The following is a 22,540-nucleotide window of genomic DNA, read 5'->3' on the forward strand; positions in this document are numbered from 1 at the left end:
ATGCACGGGGCTGCGGGTCGTGCGGTTCACCCGGTGCGGTGTCAAAACGTCTGTGGACGGCGGGTTGGAGGATTAACGGGCCTGGGTGGCGGAAGCAGCTTTGCACCATGTGATGGGAGCTTTACCTCCGGGCTAATTAATCATGTCAAAACCCCGTTAGGACACAAACTGTGGCGTCTGTGTGATGTGGACTCCGCAGATGGTGAGGGACATGAGGGACACGAGGGACATGGTGTGTGGGTGTGTGTTTGGGTGTGTGGGGGATGTTGCAATGGACCAGCAAGATGTTTCTCTCACTGAGATTTGTGCAACCACAAGGTCACTGAGTAATACCCACAGGGATGTGGACACCTCGAAAGTTGATGGGAAACAAGAAGAAAACCAGTTCTGCGTTTTTGAAACTTCAAATTCACATGTAGGACAGAACACGTCTCCTTAAATATAGAACATATACAACTAATATATCGACACGTATTGAATTTGTGTGTGTGAGTGTATGTTTGTGTGTATGAGTGTGTGAGTGTGTACGTATATGTTTGTATGTGTGTATGTGTATATTGTGCCTGTATGTGTGTATGTATGTATTTATGTGTGTGTGTATGTATTTATGTGTGTGTATGTATGTATTTATGTGTGTATGTATGTATTTATGTGTGTGTGTATGTATATTTGCATGTATGTGTTTTTGTGTACTGTATGTATGTATTTAAGTGTATGTATGTGTGTATGTACATATGTATGTATATATGTATATGTATGTGTGTATTTTGCCTGTATGTACGTGTGTCTTTGTCATGTGACATGTGAACCTCATTCACACTGAACCTACACATGTCACCAATCACTGGTGAATCGTGTGTGTCTGTGTGTGTCAGCGCCACCTTGTGGTCGCAGCTGCAGCAGCCCTGCAGTGTTTCACCTAATGGGAAACAGATGCAGACACGAGCCTCCATGAGCGACTCGTTAGTGCTGAGACCTGAGACGAGGAGGTCGTGGGAGTGTTGAACCTTCACATCTGTTTCCTTATCAGTTTCACTTGTGTTCGGACTTTTTACTGTGAGATAACAAGACCAGACTTTGGCTTCGTGTTTCAGAAAAATGCACCAAACACGGGAAACTAATAAAAATAAGCAAATAACTGAAACATGCTTGTTGAATAATAATAATGATAAACTTTATTTATATAGGACCTTTAGAAACAAAGCAAAACAAAAGATAAACGCAACGAGAAATAACAATCGGCAGGAAGCAAAGAGACGAGGAGGAAAATCTATGTCACATGCAAACCTGATCCCATAAAAGCAGTAGAGGGAATATAAGATAATAAAACAATAAAACAATAAAATAAAAGGTGATGAGAAATTTATAAAAACACATAATTTGAGAGAAATGACAAGGTCAAGAGGTCAAGTTTTTTTTTAAAAATTCAAATTTCAACACTAGAAAACTTTTCACTTACATTTTCTGTAGATTTTATTTCCTGCGAGTCGAACACCTGACTTCCTGCCCCGCCCCAGGAAGGCGGGACTTCACCTCTCAACCTATCAGGCTGCACCTGAACCAACAGCAGGTCTGGATGAGGCCTGGTCTCCTGCTGTGTGTTTGCTCCATGTGGTGTCACCTGAAGTTGTGTTCTCCTGATGTTTCCTGATGTTCACTGTGCTCTGGATGTATTATCTCAGTAAGTTATTGATGTTTACCTGCAGATGTTTTGTTTGTTTGTTAGCAGGATTAAGCTAAAAACACTGGATGGATTCATATGAAACTTGGTGGAAGGAGAAGAAGACTTTATATTTTCACGTGGATCCGGATCAGGGGACGGATTTAACATTGCAACGTTGCATTTTTCCACATTTTCCCTGATTGATCAGAGAATTGTGTTTACATCTTGATGATAATCAGACATAATAAGGAGGTTGATGAGGTTGTGCAATCTAGATCCAGATCCAAGTAAGCATCTGGATCTAATGGATTTAAAAGTAGTTTCACAGAACCTGTAACTTGTGTGTAACTGTGAAATGTAACATGGCCTTAACTCTGAGGCTCGTTCTGATCTAAGGGGCCTTGGAGCAGGTGTGTGTTCTACTAGATGTTATAATACTGTTCCTCTGTTTAAAAGTAAGAATGCTCACTGAACTTTTATTAGCATTGAGGTCATCAAATCGTCTATATGAGAAACCTACTTGAGTGGAGATCCTTTATGACACACAATGAGTTGTTGATGTCTCTACACAGACTCACACACTTGAGACTCTCTCTCTTCACTTGACCCGTACAACCCTGACCTCGCTCTGCTCGTGTCCTGGTCAACATCCGCTGACTCTCACTTCTGTTGTGGTTGTGTTTCTGTGAAAAATGATGTTGTGATGATGATAAACAACAAAACGTACTATAACTAGAATGTCTCTCAGCAGAGTGTGTGTTTTCCACCGAGGCCGAACAGGCCCCGTCTGAAACCACATTTAAATCTGGATTTCTATTTTCTCAGAGAATATTATTATTCTCTGAGAAATGATGAGAAGTAAATCATGGATTCAGACCTGAATGTAATGTCCTCTGTCCCCAAAGGTAACGACAAGGATCAGTGTGAACAGTGATGACTTCAGGCAGCTGTGATGAAGCTTCTTTATTTGTCCACTAGAGGTCTCTGTTTCTTAGAAATAACTAGTGTGTGGTTCAGGAGGGGGATGTGTTGGTGTTTACAAACTTACACACTAACTTACACAAGGGGGCGTTTCCCTTCAGAAAACATGCTTCTGACTTTTCTTTTTACCTCTTAAATGTGTTTGATTAAAAACTTATAGGGAAACAAATATAAAGATTTTCCTTTCAGGTTGCAGCTAAACTGAAGATATATGATTATTATTGGAACGTGTTTTGGAATCGAGGGGTAAGAAAGTGTCACAGTCAACTGTAAAAAACAACATTTGTCTCACACATAACTCCGAAATCTTGACCTTTTACCAGAAGCGGAACAGAAACAATTCTACAATCATTGTGAAAAGTCACGGTTCTCGATCAGGGACCGGTTCCAGATTACATCCTGACGTCTCCCCCACACACACACACACTGGCAGCTGCTGCTTCGTGCCGTCACTGAGCCATTTCACATGTCATTGAGTTACTGGGATGAGGCCCAGACTGTCTGTCGAGTGTTACCGGTGTCCTCTCTGGACATGGACTGGAATGATTTACTATGAGGAAATGAGTCTGTGGTACAAAATGAATCAATCATGCAAACATGAGCTGAATCTTTCTAAACCTGCTTGTTTGTAATGTTGTTTCTCTCTCGTCCTGTGTCGATGATTCTTCAGATTTATTCCTCGTCATTAGTGAGTCGTCCTCGAACTCTTTTACGATCTACCGTCACTTTTTATTGTTTGTGTGCAGAGATTTTTTATAAACAGTCTTTGATGCAGAGTGAAGTTAGAAAACTTTGTGTTCAGCCCACCTGGTTTATCTGCAGTGAACATATATAATATATGGTTTATACTGGATGCGTTTCTTTATTACTGTTCACGGGTGTGGTTTATATACAAGTGTGAATGATTCACTGAACTTTTTTATTCATACACCACGAGTCTGTGAAGCAACCGACTCAATCCTCAGACCCACGCTCACAACCTTTCAAAATAACATCTCTGTAATCCAGCTCAATATAAAGCGTTGTTCTTTTACTTTGAAGGACAGTTTGATAGAAAGCGATTCAATGAATGTTGCTGTCATGATGGAGATCAGCGTCTGTGAATGTCTGCGTCCGTCCGAAGTGGTGAAATGAAAATAATCAAGTGATCTTAAGTGATCTGGTGTCGATTTTGACTTTCAGTTTGACGCAGTTGTCGCCCACTGCTGCAGTTGATCCGAGGATAAAGAGGACGACCTCTATTGTTCAAAATAGACTCTTCACTTCCCCCGGTCAGTTTGCAATACAAGTGTGAAGCCAAACAGACGAAGGGGTTTGCGAGATACGCGTTCCACATACGGAACCAAAAGACGTTTCTATAAAAGACAAACAGAAAACATCGCGTGTGTCCAGAGCTTTGCAGGAAACTGTCGACACACGTGCGAATGCGTTCAGCAGCAGGGACGTCAGCTCGATCCTCGGTCCTGTGCTGCAGACAAACATCTCCATCGCCCTGCAGACCATCTTTCCTTCACCTGAACTTGGCGTCGACCTCCACTTAAAAATACAGCCGCTGTGTGCCGTGCTAGGAAGTGGCTTCGTTCATGAACCGAGCCCCTTGTCGCTTATTTATTTGTTCTGGTTCATTTTTAGTAAGCGGAGCTAGAAATGGATGTGTTGTTGGTTTAGGCGTGTCAGCGAACGCAGGAGGTTATTTCTGCTCCGTGCTGCTGCAGCAGCGAATCAGCTCTTTGCAAACAACCTCCTGAACCCGAACCTTGGGGCGACGCAGTGAGCGGGCGATGGGATTTCAAGTCAGGTTTATGTATAGCTCATTACATCCGAGGTGTCAGTGGGCTTTACATCAAACAGAGTGTGTATCACCAGCGGGATGTGAAGGTCATCAGTTCTGCAGGTTTCTGGTGAAGAACTGGACAAACTGATCCTTCATGAATATCTCAATTTCGTAGCCTAGACTTAACTTAGACTTTCACCTGTTGCTGGCACCACATTTAGAAACCAGAACACATACCTCCGTCCCCTCATGAAACATTTAAATTCACTAGATCCAGATTTTTCTTTGGGTCGGCACCAAAGTGTACAAACTCATAAATATCAGTTCCCTTCACATTCCTGATTTTAACTCTGATAAATCAACGTAAATGGTCGAAATGTTCCTATTTCATAATCCCAAAGAAAGAAGAGAATCCTGGATCTGACCACTGATCTGGATTCACACCAACATGTAATGGGTTCTTCCCTGACGCACACCACATCCTTCCACCAGGCTTTGTGGTGATCCGCAGTAGTTCTTCTCTAATCCTTCAAACTATCAGGCAAACAAACGCATGAATACACAACCTCCTCTGTGGAATGAATGAGGGACTGTTCAAAGTCTGCAGGATTCGTCCTCTGTGCACCATGAATGTCTGTGTATTAGATAACTGAGGTACTTCAGATTCATCACAGTAACATCACTGTAAATATCGCCTGTGTGAAATCACGACTGATGTGAAGCTGCGTCAGTTCAGTGAGTTGGAAACCTTTTGTCACCGGAGCCACATTCTTCTGGTTTTGTTGGCGCACTCGGTTGTTTCTCCTCTTCCTGACACATCTGTCAGAGCAGCTGCCACGATGAGCGAGGGTCTGGATGATCCGAGCTTTTCTATTGTGGCTGTCGACACGGCAGTGACCTCGGGCCCCGTGTACGTCAGGAGGCGACCTTTGGTCGGGATGATGTTCTTATCGTCGGCTCTGTGTGTTCCTTTGGCAACGCCCTCGGATTTTCACATACTGAGCTGGAATGCCTGGAATCTAGGTGTCATCTTAGGGAAAACATTTCGTCTGCAGCCGGAGTCATCCGTGTTGGAAGAGCTGTGTGTGTGTGTGTGTGTGTCCGTGTGTGTGTGTGTGTGTGTCTCCTGCTGTGGCTGCATACATCTGGACCACATCTTGACACACTCATCATATAACCTGCAGTAATACGCACATGCACAAAGGACTTACACAATCAGCTCTTGATAAATTCCTCCTCTCTGGTATGTTTCCCTTTTGTGGTTTTCACTTTTGCTCTGGGACATTTTTAGACTCCTGCTGTGTGGAATTCAGGTAATTACCATATTTAGTCTCTGGCTGAGTGGCGAGGTGGAATTAAATCATGTCTCGATATATTTAGACCCCTCAGAACAATTTGAGCTGAATATTTCCTCTACACCTATAGGATTTCCTCCTGGTTTCCGAGGAAACACCTGGACATCTCGCTGGTGAAAGTACTTCTGCTGCTGTTCCTTATGTAAATGTGAGGGAAACTTTTCCGTCTGAACGTTTACGTCTCCATCTCGTCTTTTTTCCTCCCCATGAAAAGTTTTATAAGTTTAAAACTTCCACTATTCATGCTCCGTTTGTTCTCGTGGTCGGTGAGTAAACGAGAAATCTGCAGAAGTCGTTTAGCTCGGCCGTTTGATGTCAAAGCCCAGATGACATTATCCACAGTGCTTTCAGGAATAAGTTCAAATCCAATGTCTCTGTACCAGGAAAGTCCATTGAGCTGAGGTTTGTAGAAGGAGTAATAAATAGAGACGGAAGAGAAGCAGACGGAACAGACCAAGTGGATTTAGAACAGTCATTGTGATGGATAGAGAGCGCTCTGTCTGCGACCTCTCCAGGGTGTGGTGGTCATCCAGTGGTGCCCGTCATTACATTACCTCTGCAGAAGCCTTTACTGGAACAATGAGTCAGTCCCACTCAGTGCATCAACATCATGAGCAGACTACAACTCAACACGTGCTTCCTGACTTAAGGCTGCAAACCACTTGCATGTTTTTTTTCTGTCTGTGTCTGACTGTTCCAACAGTCGAGGCCAATGTGCCGTCCTCGCTGAGAGGATACCTGCACGTCTGGCTTCGCCGTGCGCCAGCAGCGAAAACATGTACCGGAAAACTTTCTGCACCACAGGATGCCAAAGCCACAGACACAGATTACCAGGTGCACTTGGAGCTGCTCTGCCTGTTGTGTTAGAGTTTTGCCTTGTGAGGAGATTAGAGTAATATGTGTGTTTGTTACAGGCCACATCCGTTTTATTCTGAATCGCACTCAAATCAGTCGGAGCTAGTTGGCATCAGCGAAACCCACAAACTGGCAGACTTGAATATGGTCTGGGTTGGCTGAGGTCAAAGCTTTGTTTTCCTGGTATCAGCACTGATTTCTGTGATTACACTTGTCTGGCCATTTTTATGAACAATTTTAATTTCGTTTTTTCTTTTATTCCACGCTCTTTTACCGCCCTGTCATTTTAATATATGTAAATTATTCATTTTTCTGTTTGTTTTATTTATTCATTTGTACCTCATGCAGTAGTCTCATTGTTTTTACTCGTTTTGTTTCTCTTCTTTGCTCCTGTTCCTTTTCTTATGTCTCATTATATTGTAAATCACATATATGAAGCAATCTGAACTGCACTAACGTGTGTAAAGGTGCCACACAAATACAGTTTGTACATCCACTGACATGACTAATACTACAGCCAGCCACCAGGGGGCAATCAAGATGATTTGCTTTCACTCTTTTCACTGTATACAGTTTACACTGGCTAAGTACTGGCTCTGCCTAAGCTAAATGTTAATGTCTGCCTGCTAACACGTCTAGTGGTGACTGCAGCTGATGGAAAAGTATTAAAAAAAAAGTATATAAAAGTCAGAGGATCAACAAATAAGATCAATACTGACAGATTCCTGTGGGACCAGAGGGCTGGGCCGACAAACAAATATTTATTTCACACATCAACAGATTTAATTAAGATGCTGAGTAATCTTGGGGGGGGGGGGTAAACCCCCTGCTGGAAAGTCTTCCACCTCTGTTCTCAGATGACTGGTTTGCACGTCACCATCACGACAGGCCTCCACCAGCGCTTCCTGTGGCTTCGCCAGGCAGAGTTCACCGTCTCTGAGTCCTATGAAATAACACGATAGTGCGGCTTCCTCCCACAGCCCGGAGACATGCAGACCGGGGCTAATTGGAAATTCCTAACTGACTGTGTGAATGTGAGAGTAAATGATTCACCTGCCTGATTTCACTGTGAAACGACCTTTTAACGAACACAGACAGAACAGAACTGCGGGTTTTCCACTTCTCTGAATGTGATTTAATCGCCGCATAGCTTCAGCAGAGTGTCACCGCCGAGTATCGCTCCAACAATCTGCGTCTACGCCGAGTTTTCACTGCGAGGTATTTCTGGGCTGTCGGACAACTTCTCCGAACATGTGTTAGACATTTTTTACTCCACAGCGACGGACTTGGACGAGCGGGTTTCTCCTCTTTCACCACTTAGATCGGTTCATTCTTTATGGGACAAATAATATTTTCATTACTTTGACCTGCTAGTCTTTTGGGCAATTGTGAATCAAGAGGGTTTTCCCTGCATACCAGCACACACCAAAACAATATGCGCGCCCCGACTGAATGAGGGTCATTGTCCAGGGTTTGGAGGTTTCTTCAAAAGTGAGAGTGAATCTTTACTGTCTGGGAACTTTCCAACATCTGCGTCCTCTGGAAAATAAAAAACCCTTGTGTTGAGCCTCATTCTCTGCTTCTTTGGGATGGAGCTGGCAGATGACTTCACTCTGACTGATCCTGGCTGCAGTTGTTGATGTTATGACTTGACTACATCCTTTCCTCACTGTAGTGTTCTCACAGACGGAGCTTAATGACGGGAGGCTAACTCCGTCTGCTCTGTAGGCAGAGTTACGAGTGAGCTGTGTCTGTAATGTATAGTATGTACTGGCCGTGCACCTGGAGCCCACCTGCCTGCGACACACATTCCTTCCTCCTCTTCTGTCTTCCTGTCTGTCTCCTTCTATTTATAACTTGGTCGCTGGACGTCTTCAGTGCCCGCCCGGCACCGAGAGAGTCTCGTGTTACTCTCGATCGAATTCCTTTGACCGTGAATGGGATTCCTTTGTGTCTCAGTGGCTCCAGTCTTTGGATTCAAAGTGTAATGTTAAAAAAAATGTATCTTTGTATTTTCCAGTCATTCCAAAAAGACATTTTCCAGTTTAAAACACTTAACTGCTCAACATCAATGTGATGAATGAGCAAAGAAAGTAATTCCTCTAGCGCCACCATGAGGTCAACAAACCAGAAGATTATGAAAACTAGTGCAGTGCCTGTTTTTGTTTTCTCTTGTCCTACTTCAGATTTAGTCCTCGTCATTAGTGAGTCGTCCTCAGACACTTCTACAATCTACACAAACAGTCTATGTTGCAGAGTGAAGTTAGAAAACTTTGTGTTACAGCCAAATAACAGTAAAAGAGCTTCTCATTATCATTGGCTGTTCGTGTTGTTCGTCAAAACATGGATCAAATGAGTTCTTTCGACGTTGTATCGACGATGTCTTATATATTTATATCGAGGAAGAGTTATATCGCGATATTTAAATTTGACCCTGCAAAATATGTGTTCCATACAGACAGACATTTGTGGATTGACTAGATATCTCACCGATATAATGACATTCAGTACAGACATTAATGTGCCCTTCTCGATTCATTGTTATCCCTGTGGTGTCGCACCACCATCGTGTAAAGGTTTAAATCCGTCCTCCGTGTTCCCGTCAGCTGTAAATGTTTGTGTCCTCCTGTTGAGACTCTGGTGGGAGAGTCACAGACACAACACACACAGTGTTTGGGGTAATGACAGCTGTGCACTGTGAGGAGCCTCTGAACAGTTCCTCTCTTCCACTGTAGGAATCACACAGAGTCAAGTTCATGTCGACCTCAGACATGTTGCCCTGACATCACGGAAACCAGAGTGAAGAGAGGGATTCACTCTTAAGTCTGGATGAAGTGGAGCCTCAGGGTTTCAGGGGTTTTCGAGGTTTTTCGGGGACGAAACACGAACAAGTGGAAACATCTGATCTATAACCGTCCTTTCAAAAGATCAGATACTAAATCTGACGGCTTTTAAAAAACCCTCCGTGGGATCAAATCCCATCGGCTCAAGTCAGAATCTCCACCACAGAAGCCCCGGAGGTTGTTTGACTTGAAGACAACTCGGCTAATGTATTTTTCTCCTCTCAGCTCGTGTTAAGCTGTGTAAACTCTGAGCGCCACAAGACTGGAAAGAGAGGGAGGAGAGGAAAACGAGGGGAAAGAGTGGAGGGTGGAGGTGTGTGTGTGTGTGTGTGTGTGTGTGTGTGTGTGTGTGTGTGTGTGTGTGTGTGTGTGTCTGAGAGTGGAAATGGGCAACAGGGAGGAGGAATGTGAAACATTTCTGATGCCGCTCCAGTGGCTGTTTACACGGTCGTCAGCCCGTGACATCAGAGTCCAGACTTTATAAATGTCAGCAGGCGCGAGAGTGAGCAGTTAGCAAACAGCTGCAGTGGTCATCACCGGGTAGTGAGACAGAGACCATCGCACTCCAGCCCCCATGGACCGACCGCTGTGCGACTGGGCGACTGCTGTGGCCCTGCTGCTGTGTGTGGCGACACAGGTGAGGCCTGCTGCGGCTCCGAGCGCCCTCTCAGTGACTCTCTGTGTGTGTGGTCCAGGTGCTTCTCACGCTGTGGGGACCGAGGTCTTTTTATTCTGCTCACATAATCGGGACTTGTCTTCCTTGCGGGGACAAAGAGCTATTATGGAAATTATTCAGACATGTTTCAAGATTAGAGGTTTGGTTTATGTTAAGGTTAGTTATGGTTAAGGTCAATTGTCAGGAAATGAATGTAAGTCAATGTAATGTCCTCTGAAGTCACTGGGGTGTGTGTGTGTGTGTGTGTGTGTGTGTGTGTGTGTGTGTGTGTGTGTGTGTGTGTGTGTGTGTGTGTGTGTGTGTGTGTGTGTGTGTGTGTGTGTGTGTGTGTGTGTGTGTGTGTGTGTGTGTGTGGTCCAGGTGTTACTCATGTTGTGGGGACCCGAATGTTTTTATTCTGTTGATGTAAGTTACATAACTTTCATCGTGTGTGTGTGTGTGTGTGTGTGGGGGGGTGCGGGTGTGTGGGTTTTTCAGAGGAAATGTGAGTTGTTCTTGCAGGTGAATCATTTATTCACCTGGTGCCAAGACACAACTGTTGTGACACCAGATTGTTTGACTTAAACGTGTTATGTTCCTGTAATGTGTGAGTGATAGATTCATGAAAGTGAACTGTTGACTTTGTGCCGGATTTGGCTCCTTCAGAAACATGGAGTTGGAAACAGCGGTGGATACGGAATCAATCGTTTCCATGTGACTGATACTTGAGGATTTAGGTCTTTGTTTTCTGTCCCTGCAGGTGTTGTCCCAGCTGTGTGACCGACCCTGCCTTTGCCCCAGTCCTGCCCCCCAGTGCCCGGCAGGAGTGGCACTGGTGCTGGACGGCTGCCGGTGCTGCCAGGTGTGTGCCAGGCAGCGAGGCGAGTTCTGCACCGAGGTGTTTCCCTGCGACGGCCCGAGAGGCCTGCGGTGCGACTACAGCGCCAGCTTCCCAGGAGACCCCGGGGAGTGTGTCGGTGAGTGTCTGCTGTGGGTGAGAGGAGGGGAGGACGGACAGGAAGGGGGTGGAAGATGGTCAGCTGGTCTGCGCGAGTGGGACAAACACAGTAAATGTTTAGTCTGCTCGGCCGAGCAGGACGGCCTGATGGGCGGCGGTGCTCTGCCAGAGCTCAGAAACGTCTCAGCCTCTAATTCCAGGGCTGCTGTTGACACGTTTCCTCTAATGACCAGTCTGTGAGCTGATAGAGACAACACTCAGATTCAGAGTTTCTCAGTAGAGAGGCCTGGTTTCCCATATAACTACATAACCATTGGCAGGGACAGCAGTTTCTGTGTCCCCACTTTCCTCTTCCTTTCCATCCACCTCCCTCCACTCTCTCCTCACCTTACTTCATCCTCTCGCTTCCTGTTCCCACGTCAAACCTCGGTGCCGTGTTTCCCTCAGGTCAGGAGGATCTGAGCTGTGAGGTGGACGGCGTCACGTACCAGGAGGGCCAGTCGTTCCAGCCCTCCTGCGACTCGTACTGCCACTGCAGAGGAGGAGGTGTGACCTGTGTGCCGGCCTGTCCCTTGACCGGCCGCCTGCCCACTCCGGACTGTCCCGAGCCACAACACGTCCGCCTGCCGGGGAAATGCTGCAAAGAATGGGTGTGTGAGAACCTGGAGAACACGGTCATTCAGGATGCTATCACAGGTAAACACATGTTTCAATGTACATCTGTAGCAGCAACAGCCACAGAGTTTCTAATTTAGGGAGAACTTCTGCTCTCACAACTTCTGGGTTGTGTAGGGGGCGCTCACGAGGTGGTCCCGAATGAACGAGGGCCAATAGCTGTAGCCTGAAAACTCAACATTTTCTAAAAGTGTACGAAAGTAGCACGTCCAAGAAGAGACAAAAACCAGCTCCCAGAAAATGTCCTCCTCCTCTTCCTCCTTCTATTCTTCTTCCTCTTCTCCTTTCTCTTCTTCATCATATTCGTCCTCCTTTTCTTCTTCCCTCCCTTTTCCCCCCCTATTCTTCTTCTTCTTCTTCTTCTTCTTCTTCTTCTTCTTCTTCTTCTTCTTCCTCCTCTTCCTCCTCTTCCTCCAAAACAGCAGGTGCATGAAACATAACAGACATTTCTTTTCTTCATTCGCACCACAAGACACTTTTACAGCAGCTGACATTTTGGATTCACCAGAGCCTGTTCATGTGTGAGCGTGGAATAAAGTTATTAACATCACCATGACCGGTCAGCAGATGAAACATTAGACGATCACGACGATATTATGATGATCCTCCCGTTCCTTAATGGAGGAAAAGTATTCTGTCGTTACTCAGTCCTATGTCCTTAACTGACCATTTAGCATTCATTCTGAAATATAATCAATTCTATATTTTCCCACATTTTTATGAAATGTGTTATTTTGTCTTGAAGCAGGTGAAAATAATTACTTTAGACGTTTACTTCCTCGCCACTGGAGACGAATCGCATCGGCATCGACAGGAAGTGAACGGGCTCTCCTGTATTTGACCTTTTATTGATCTTATCTCAGTGAGAAACCTGATAACTTCCTTAAGAGTTGAACTATTCTATTGAATAATTGTATTCCGATGCACGAGCTGGATATTTCCACATATTTTCCAGTGTCTTTGCCAGATACGTGTCCACACCGTGCGACTCCCTCGGCTTCAGCTGCTGCTCGGTGATGGTGATCGGTCCACATGGCAAAGCGATCCCTCCTTCATCCCTATGAGCTTTGTCACCGCCGGTCATGTCTGGAAGTTTTTACTGGAGCATTTGTGCATTAAACCAGGGCGTGTCCGGGCAGAGGAAAACTCCCAACGTCCAAATATAACACAGATTTACTTTGGAAAAGTCAAAACATATTTTTTCTCCAGTTTCCTATAACAACAAGCGACCGCAGCTGTGTGACAATTAAGCCCATGAAGCTAAGTGGAGGCTACATGACTTCATTAGAGGGGGCGTGTGTCAGAGGGGGGGGGATGTTAGGGAAATGAAGCCGCTCTTATAAAACATCTGGAATTCCAAACTCTGAGTCAAACTATATTATGAGAACAGCAGCGGAACATTTTGTTCCTGAATAAGAATCCTGCCGTGACTCAGCTAATTGTTGTGACTTTTACATGTTAGTTTTGGGAAGAAGGAAAAAATGTGTTGTGGAATTTTTATATTCACAAATATCCAAAGCATTGTTGGACTGGAAGTTTTCCCATGAGACGTCAGAGTTATTGGAAGCGATTTACTGGAGCGTCGACTTTAGTTTGGTAGTTTCGATGCCAAAGCTTTGAGCAAAGCCGCTCATCACTGAGTCGTGCAGTTTGTTCCTTGTCCAAGCAAATTGTGCTCTTCAAAGAAATTTATAGAATAGAATAGAAAATAAAAACTCTCATATTTATTGAGAGTTTAAACAGAGCCAGGCCGCCGGCTGATTGGCAACAAAGCTAATAAGTGTAATTCTCCAAACGTCAAACTATTCTTTAAAAGATGGGGAAGTAACAAAGTACAAATACTTAGTTACTGTACTGTCTGTCTGTACTTTGATAGTATTTATTTTTCTGGTGACTTTGTACTTCTACTCACTACTTTTTAACACAACTATCTGTACTTTCAACTCACATTTTCAAACCAGGCTTGACACTTTCTATTCAATGCAGTTAAGGAGCATCATCTGTTTGTTTTTTTTTAACTATTACTTTGCATCATCGAGCGCCACCTTCCCAACATCAAGACAGATTTCAACCTGAACGCACAATAACACAGGAAAGATTAGTCCTACTTGTACATGTATCAGTGCAGATGTTGTTAAAGACGTGTGAAGAAGAAGCAGAGCAACACAACATTCTCCTTCCCTGGTCTTATTGAAATAAACTTTTCCTCCTGCAGAATGTTTCATGCTCACAAGTCCTACTTGTTTTTTAATTGATTTGAAGTAACAATGGTTTAAGTTAAATAGTTTTCCTACAATTAGTGTGACTCAGGTCTCTGTTTGCTTTGCACAAACACAGCTGAATCTGTATTAATACTTTTACTTGAGTAGTTTTTAACACAAGTGTCTGTGCGGACTTGAGCCACCTCTGAATACTCTGTATCTGGTTTCCGTGCAGCCATGAGACCCGACAGGTTGTGGCCCGCTCTGCCCCGGAATCACCCCCTGAACAGACTGGTGCCGTCTGCCTCCAGCTGCGTGGAGCAGAGCACCCAGTGGAGCGCCTGCTCCCAGAGCTGCGGGGCTGGAGTCTCCACGCGGGTCTCCAACCAGAACCCTGCCTGCAAGCTGCAAATGGAGACTCGGCTCTGTAAAGTGAGGCCCTGCAGCCGTGCAGCTCAGCCGGCGTCAAGCAAGCGTGTGGTGAGCAGTGCACACACACACACACACACACACACACACACACACACACACACACCGCACCCACACACACCCACACACACACACACGCACAGACCTTCCTGCACTGCACCCTGTGGGGAGGTTTTCACCCCACAGGGTGCAGTGCAAGAAGGTGTGTGTGAGTGTGGTGAGCAGTGCACACACACACACACACACACACACACACACACACACACACACACACACGCAGACCTTCCTGCACCGCACCCTGCTGTGGGGAGGTTTTCAACGAATTAAACTACGCAATAATCATATTCTATCTGTTCAAATTAAATTTTTTAAGTAACACAGTAGATTAAACCCTTAGTGGGACTAAATAAGGACTATGTTATCTTACACACACACACACACACACACACACACACACACACACACACACACACACACACACTTAATTATGTTGGTTTGTGAAAAATAGTTTTGTGATGAAAGTGTAAAGACAGACGGGCTCGACTCGGCACAGGGAGGTGTTAAAACATGTTTTTGTGACTGGGGTGAACTGACTGTTCCAACGAAATTCACACTTGCGTCATACAAAAAGTTTATTAGAGGTAGAACTACTGTACGAGTAAAATCTAAACTGAACACCAATACAAAAATACTTTTTATTTGATTTGCTCTGGGACACTGGGCTGGTGTTTTTCAGTTGGTATCTGTAGATGTTCTTGATGATTCTGCACCTCATGATTCTTCTGTAACAACAGGAGTCTTGGACTCTTTCTTCAGATCAATCCCAATCATGACTTTATCTAATATTTACCAGCTTACAAAACTTTAGCAAATTTCATTTGAAGATGTGTAGGTGATGCCGTCAAAGCTGACTCTGCAGCTTCAGTGAATATAACCAATGTGACGTTGTTTTATATCTATATTTTGATATCTTCTTAAAAATCTAGCCTGATTTATATGCTGAGTGTGTTTATCTCATCTGGTGTGTGTGTTGTTTTCCCAGTGGGGACGTCAGGGGCGGTGCGAGGCCAGCTACACGTCACCGGGCCCCATCCGGCTCGTTCACCAGGGCTGCTACAGCACCCGCGCCCACTTCCTCCGGTACTGCGGACAGTGCACGGACTCTCGCTGCTGCACGCCGTACCACACCACCACCGCCGAGGTGACCTTCAGCTGCCCCACTGGCAGACTGCTGCGGCGAGCGGTGATGATGATCCACTCGTGTGTCTGTCACAGCAGCTGCCCCTACGGCCCGTTCAGGAACCCTGCGCTGTGGGGGTACAGGCCCTGATCGGCCCGGCACAGAGAGACTCCACCGACTGATGTGAGGAGAAGCTGTTTTCATCCTCCCCAGGATCCACAGGAGGCGTCCTCTCGTCAGTGGACACTGAAAGACAATGACAAAAAGCTTGTGGTGAATCAAGCAAGTGACCAAAGTGACCTTTGCAGAACAAAGCACTTTTTAAAACAAAGTCAAAAAGTGGACAAACCAAACGGACGCGTCAGAGGTTGAAACAGGTTGAAAGAGTTCATTCTGATTTATTATTAATGTGATTTATTTTCTCGTTTCGCTCATTTTCCGTGACTTCATGTCGCCAATTAATCCGCCACCACATCCAAACCAGCGCAGACGGGTCCACTTTCATCAGAACTAATTCCATTTCAATAATTGCAGTTGGTTATATTTGGCGGTTTGGCTCTGCTCCTCCCTGAGCAGCAGCTAAAAGACCTCAGCACAGATCAGACACGTCAGATTCCGTATGAAAAGGAGGAGCTGGGTCGGGGGTGGTTGTGACGTGGCTTTGCAGTCGAGGCCGGAAGAGTCGAGAGCTAAAGCAGCTTAAATATGAGCTTTAGCAGCTGATGTACTGGACTGTGGCTGAGCTCGACTCCATCACTCCCCAGATCCAACGCTGCGTCATTTTATAAAACAGCTGCAAAAAGTCTATAACCCACAAAGTAAACGTTAAAGGTTTTTAAGATGGTTTTGAAAGACGTGCACTGATATAAAGCTCCTCAGAGGGAACTGCAACCTTTTAATTAAAGGTGCCTGATCATGAACTCAAAGTTTAAAGTAAATTTTGTAAAAGAAAAATGAGATAAAAGTACATATTGACTCTGATTCTTCTGATGTTTCACAACTGGAAACATCAGGACTGAAGCAGTAAGTTATTTACTCAATAATTGTATCGTGTTTTTTTCAACCTAGAAAAACCTAAACTATGACTCGAGGACAGTTGATCTCGATGCTACTTTGGTCATGAAGATGTTTTTAAAGACGTATTTACTTTGCTATAAGGCGACGTCGTCTCAAATAACAATTTAAAATGAATTAAAAATGAGTATTTGTTAGATAGAAATCCTGCAGAATGACTCCAACCTCTGTGTTGACAGATCTTGTTTCTGACTCGACCAATGCAACTTTGAACTTGCGTGTGTGTGTGTGTGTGTGTGCGTGTGTGCGTGTGTGTGTGTGTGTGTGTGTGTGTGTGTGTGTGTGTGTGTGTGTGTGTGCTGTCAGATGATATTGCACTTTCTTTATTTTACTGTTTTGCTGTAAATATTTCTGTTCTTTTTATGTATAGTTAATAATGTCAATATTTTACAAAGGTCCTACATTTGTCTTCCTGATGATTGTCACTATTCTAAATCGATGTTTTTCATTTCCTTACTGACGTCACACATTAAAGTTTGAAATGCCTTTTTCCAAACATGTCGCTTCCTTCTTCCTCCTGTAATGAGCTTTGTCCATATGAGAATGAAACCAAATTTATAACTAGTATTAATATTTTTATAAAAGACCTTGTTAGACCTGACATCTGCTGGACATGAAGTCTAACTGATGCCCAGTAATAGTTTAAATTAGATAACCCCCCCCCCCAGCTTCTCCTGTGTTGTTCCCACATTGGCTTTAACATCTGACCTCAACATTGGGCAAGGCAGCTTTATTCATGAACCCACTTCCACAGAGTTAATGTGCTGCACAGGGACATTAAAAACAACACAGGCACAAAGTTAAAATGAAGCTAGCGTAAGTTCAGTCAGGAAGACCTAACCTGCATATTAATCAGCTGATGTGGGCGTTCCTAAATGTCCAATCAGGTCTGCCGCGGTCTCTTTCAGCCAATCATTCAGCACCTGTCAAACTTTGAAAATCCCTTCTCCTCTCTTCCGCAGTCAGCCGTCTTTCAGTGACGCGCATAACCCCTCCTCCAGTCTCCAGCAGAATATTCATCACCTCTTCCGGATCCCGACCTCAACTGATCGTATGCATAATCCCACATCGCGTTGGCAGCGATCATGGACCTTGATGATGGATCCCAATAGTATCAGTGGATCATGACAAGGGATCGTGGATTACGGCGGCACCCGATCATGGTGGCAGCTGATCGCGGACTAAAAAATCAACAAGACTGCCTGACAATATACATATTACTCGTGGCATCCATTGCACTTCTGTCCGTCCTGGAGGAGGGATCCCTCGCATGCGGCTCTTCCTGAGGTTTCTACGTTTTTCCTGTCAAAAAGGTTTTTGTAGTTTTTCCTTAATCTTGTTGAGGGTTAAGGGCAGAGGATGTCACAATTGGCGAAGTCCAATAGGACAATTCTCAGGAATATGGGCCATCCAAAACAATCGATTGACTGATGAACCACCACCAGGGTCTAGACCCCGGGGGGTATTCCTGTTCGATGCTCTACTCCACCCCCTTCTAATCCTGATGACATCTCACCAGGGTCTAAAATGCCAAAGACTGAAAACATTCACATTACTTCTGTGCGTTTGTCAAAATAAACATCGTTAAATTGAGAATCAAGTCTCTCCTGATTGAAATGGATTTCAATCGGAAAGCACTGTTTAAAGCAAAGTTAAATTATACAATATTAACAGGTAAAATAAATAAATAGGATAAATCTGTTTTAAAATGTTAAAACAAGTTGAAGGAGAATTTTTTTTGAGTCCAGCTTTTTACCGCCTGCTATCTGTTACCAGCCTGTAAATCAGGCCTAAACATCAGTGCAGCAGCTTCCTGTGTGTGGGTCAGACCCTGCTTCTGGCACCTCCACCTCCTTGACGTGGTTTCCTGGATTACAGTACGTGCAGGAACTTGAATGAAGTTGGCAGAGACCTGAGATGTGAAACCACAAGAGACGATCACATTCACGAGGAGGAAGAACTGCAGCTCAGAAGATCATGAACGAAACCTCTTGTCCTAGTGTCGACTTTGATTTTGCCGTCAGATTCCTGCCTCCTGTTTTAATCTTGGTCTTCATCGTCGGCCTGGTTGCTAACGCATGGGGGTTGAAGTCTTTGCGGCAGAACTGGAAGAAACTGGGTAACGTCAACGTGTTTGTTCTCAACCTGGGACTTGCAGATGTTTTGTATCTGCTCACGCTGCCATTTTTGGTGGTTTACTACTTCATGGGGAGAGTGTGGATCTTTGGAGCTACATTCTGCAAGATAACGAGATTCTGCTTCAACCTGAACTTATACGGCAGCATCGGATTCCTTACGTGCATCAGCGTGTACAGGTACCTGGCTATTGTTCACCCGATGAAAGTGTTGGGAAGAATCACTCCCACTCATTCTGTGACCATCTCAGTCCTCGTGTGGCTGCTGGTGGCTGTCCAGAGTCTTCCAGACATGTTCTACATCAAGACGTTTGGAAACCAAACTGGGAAATGCTACGAGACCACACACGACACATTTGTGGAGGATTACCTGAACTACAGCCTGGGGAGGACCCTGACTGGGTTTTGTATCCCACTCCTCATCATGCTGGGCTGCTACGGACATATGATTATCACACTTTGCTCCAAAAACAACGTCGACAAGGCTCTGAAGCAAAGGAGCCTGAGGCTGTTGTTCATTTTGATCCTTCTCTTCTCTGTTTGTTACATCCCCTATCACCTGTTCAAGAACCTGAATCTCTGGTCAAGAGTTCTGCGCAAACACGGGAAATGTCAAAATTGGTTCAACGTTATTTACATCGCTCATCAGATAAGTCGTGGGCTGGTGTGTCTGAACAGCGCCCTCAACCCTCTGGTTTACCTCAATGCACGTAAAGACTCCTGCTCAGCTTTGACAGCTGCTCGTCAAGCCGTCATGCGCCCGTTCATCACCAAGGTTTCTACGGTGTGAATGAAAATCAACAATTGCATCATCTGGAGCTGGGTTGGAGGCGGTTGTGACGTGGCTTTGCAGTCGAGGCCGGAAGAGTCGAGAGCTAAAGCAGCTTAAATATGAGCTTTAGCAGCTGATGTACTGGACTGTGGCTGAGCTCGACTCCATCACTCCCCAGATCTAACGCTGCGTCATTTTATAAAACAGCTGCAAAAAGTCTATAACCCACAAAGTAAAAGTTAAAGGTTTTTAAGATAGTTTTGAAAGACGTGCACTGATATAAAGCTCCTCAGAGGGAACTGCAACCTTTTAATTAAAGGTGCCTGATCATGAACTCAAAGTTTAAAGTCAATTTTGTCAAAGAAAAATGAGATAAAAGTACATTTGACTTTTTCTTAAAGTAGAAAATTGACTCTGATTCTTCTGATGTTTCACAACTGGAAACATCAGGACTGAAGCAGTAAGTTATTTACTCAATAATTGTATCGTGTTTTTTTCAACCTAGAAAAACCTAAACTATGACTCGAGGACAGTTGATCTCGATGCTACTTTGGTCATGAAGATGTTTTTAAAGACGTATTTACTTTGCTATAAGGCGACGTCGTCTCAAATAACAATTTAAAATGAATTAAAAATGAGTATTTGTTAGATAGAAATCCTGCAGAATGACTCCAACCTCTGTGTTGACAGATCTTGTTTCTGACTCGACCAATGCAACTTTGAACTTGTGTGTGCGTGTGTGTGTGTGTGTGTGTGTGTGTCTGTGTGCGTGTGCTGTCAGATGATATTGCACTTTCTTTATTTTACTGTTTTGCTGTAAATATTTCTGTACTTTTTATGTATAGTTAATAATGTCAATATTTTACAAAGGTCCTACATTTTGTCACACATTAAAGTTTGAAATGCCTTTTTCCAAACATGTCGCTTCCTCCTTCCTCCTGTAATGAGCTTTGTCCATATGAGAATGAAACCAAATTAATAACTAGTATTACTATTTTTATAAAAGACCTTGTTAGACCTGACATCTGCTGGACATGAAGTCTAACTGATGCCCAGTAATAGTTTATATTAGATAAATCCCCCCCCCCTCAGCTTCTCTTGTGTTCTTCCCACATTGGCTTTAACATCTGACTGTCAGAAAGTGTGCGGCAGACGGACCAAGGATGCAGAGTTTAACCAAAAGTGTCTTTTAATGGAAACAAGTCTTTAACAGAAAAAACAAAAGCACACGGGGGAAAACACTGGAGGCTTACACAGGAGAAGTAGAGGACGGGAGCTCAGGAGACACGGGACACAAAAAGCACAGGAGATCACAACAGGACATAACGACAGGCATTCAGACAAACATAAACACAAGGAAGTCAAGAAACACGAGGTAATAATAAAACAGAAAACACATAATAAAGAGGCGGAAAAAACACTGAAAAATACAAAACCCTGACAGAACCCCCCCCTCAAGGGCCGGATTCTAGACGGCCCAAAAGCGAAAAACAGAGACGGTAGGGAGGCGGGGGATCCAGAGGTGGGGGATCTGGAGGAGGGAATCCGAGACGGAGCACAGGGCTCGGGCGGGGGCGCGGAGGGCGGTCAGGGACAGATTACAGAGGCTCGTGAGGACGGCACCGTGGCCGGTCAGGGACAGAGCAGAGGCTCGGGAGGGCGGCACGTGCGTCGGGACGAGTCGAGGGCTCGGGAGGACGGCACCGTGGCCGGTCAGGGACAGAGTACGAGGGCTCGGGAGGACGGCACCGTGGCCGGTCAGGGACAGAGTACGAGGGCTCGGGAGGACGGCACCGTGGCCGGTCAGGGACAGAGTACGAGGGCTCAAGTGGACGGCCCGGAGGCCGGTCAGGGACAGAGTACGAGGGCTCTGGACGGCCGGAGGCGGTCAGGGCAGCCGGGCAGGAGAAGATATCAGCTGTCCAGAAACATGATCGGGCGTTGACCTCACCCCTGGACGTGGGGCAGGAACCAGAGTAACCGCGGCCGGGACCCCCGACGCCGGAACAGATGTGACGTCTGCCGGAACCCCAATGCGGGGGGCCCCGAACTGTGTCGCCAGACATTCTAACAGGAGGGACGGTCGGGACCCGACTCCAACAGGAGTGGCGCTGCGACCCCGACTCGGGCTGGAGGACAGCTGAACGGAAGTCTGCAGGACCCCGACGCCAGAACAGGAGTGGCGTCTGCTGGGACCCTCCGGCGCTGGACAGGAGAAGACTGCGGCAGACGGCGTCCTGGGGAGGGCTCGGGTGCGTCCGCCACCCACAGCAGAAACCTTTTGGAGGCTGCGGGGTCCTCCATAAGCCCGACAGCTTCCCAGGTTCGGGTCACTGGATGGGGCTGGAGGGTTGAGGAAGTCCTTTAGCCTGTCCTGTACCACCACAAGGTGCGGGACAAAATGGCTCACCCAAGGTCGGTCCTTCAACCATGCCTCAAGAACAGAGATTTTCTCCAGGGTCTCTGCTTGGTACTGGGTACCCGAGAAGTACAATCTGTCCACTAAGGACTCCAATGAAAAAACTTGATGAAAAAAAAACCGAATCTCTGCTGGGTCCATGTTTGTGGTCGGTTCGTACTGTCAGGAAGAGTGAGGCAGACGGACCCAGGATGCAGAGTTTAACAAAAAGTGTCTTTTAATGGAAACAAGTCTTTAACAGAAAAAACAAAAGCACACGGGGGAAAACACTGGAGGCTTACACAGGAGATGCAGAGGACGGGAGCTCAGGAGACACAAAAAGCACAGGAGATCACAACAGGACATAACGACAGGCATTCAGACAAACATAAACACAAGGAAGTCAAGAAACACAAGGTAATAATAAAACTTAATAATCTTAATAAAGAGGCGGAAAAAAGACTGAAAAATACAAAACCCTGACACTGACCTCACATTGGGCAAGGCAGCTTTATTTATGAAACCACTTCCACAGACTTAATGTGCTGCACAGGGACATTAAAAACAACACAGGCACAAAGTTAAAACAATT

At 45.3% G+C, this 22,540-nt stretch overlaps 2 protein-coding genes across 3 annotated transcripts; both read left to right on the plus strand.

Annotated features, from left to right (window-relative positions):
* The first annotated feature begins 9,394 nt into the window (after positions 1-9,394).
* On the plus strand, positions 9,395-20,467 carry ccn5 (cellular communication network factor 5). 2 transcript variants are annotated; one of them, XR_007032804.1, is made up of 6 exons: positions 9,395-10,108; positions 10,887-11,103; positions 11,532-11,780; positions 14,196-14,440; positions 15,432-16,213; positions 19,609-20,467. XR_007032804.1 is itself a non-coding variant. In XM_047340463.1 (5 exons), exons 1-5 carry the CDS (start codon positions 10,046-10,048, stop codon positions 15,717-15,719), a joined length of 1,062 nt encoding a protein of 353 aa, XP_047196419.1. In that variant the 5' UTR covers positions 9,395-10,045; the 3' UTR covers positions 15,720-17,139. The 2 variants fall into 2 exon arrangements, 1 of the variants encoding a protein (XP_047196419.1); XM_047340463.1 differs by lacking the exon at positions 19,609-20,467 and having other exon boundaries at positions 15,432-17,139.
* On the plus strand, positions 18,466-20,467 carry LOC118111299 (P2Y purinoceptor 1). Its single transcript, XM_035159740.2, has one exon. The coding sequence runs from the start codon at positions 18,621-18,623 to the stop codon at positions 19,566-19,568; it is 948 nt and encodes a 315-aa protein (XP_035015631.2). The 5' UTR covers positions 18,466-18,620; the 3' UTR covers positions 19,569-20,467.
* Positions 20,468-22,540: the final 2,073 nt, after the last annotated feature.

The sequence above is a fragment of the Hippoglossus stenolepis genome, chromosome 6 (assembly GCF_022539355.2).
Source record: "Hippoglossus stenolepis isolate QCI-W04-F060 chromosome 6, HSTE1.2, whole genome shotgun sequence".
In the NCBI taxonomy this organism is placed as follows: domain Eukaryota; kingdom Metazoa; phylum Chordata; class Actinopteri; order Pleuronectiformes; family Pleuronectidae; genus Hippoglossus; species Hippoglossus stenolepis.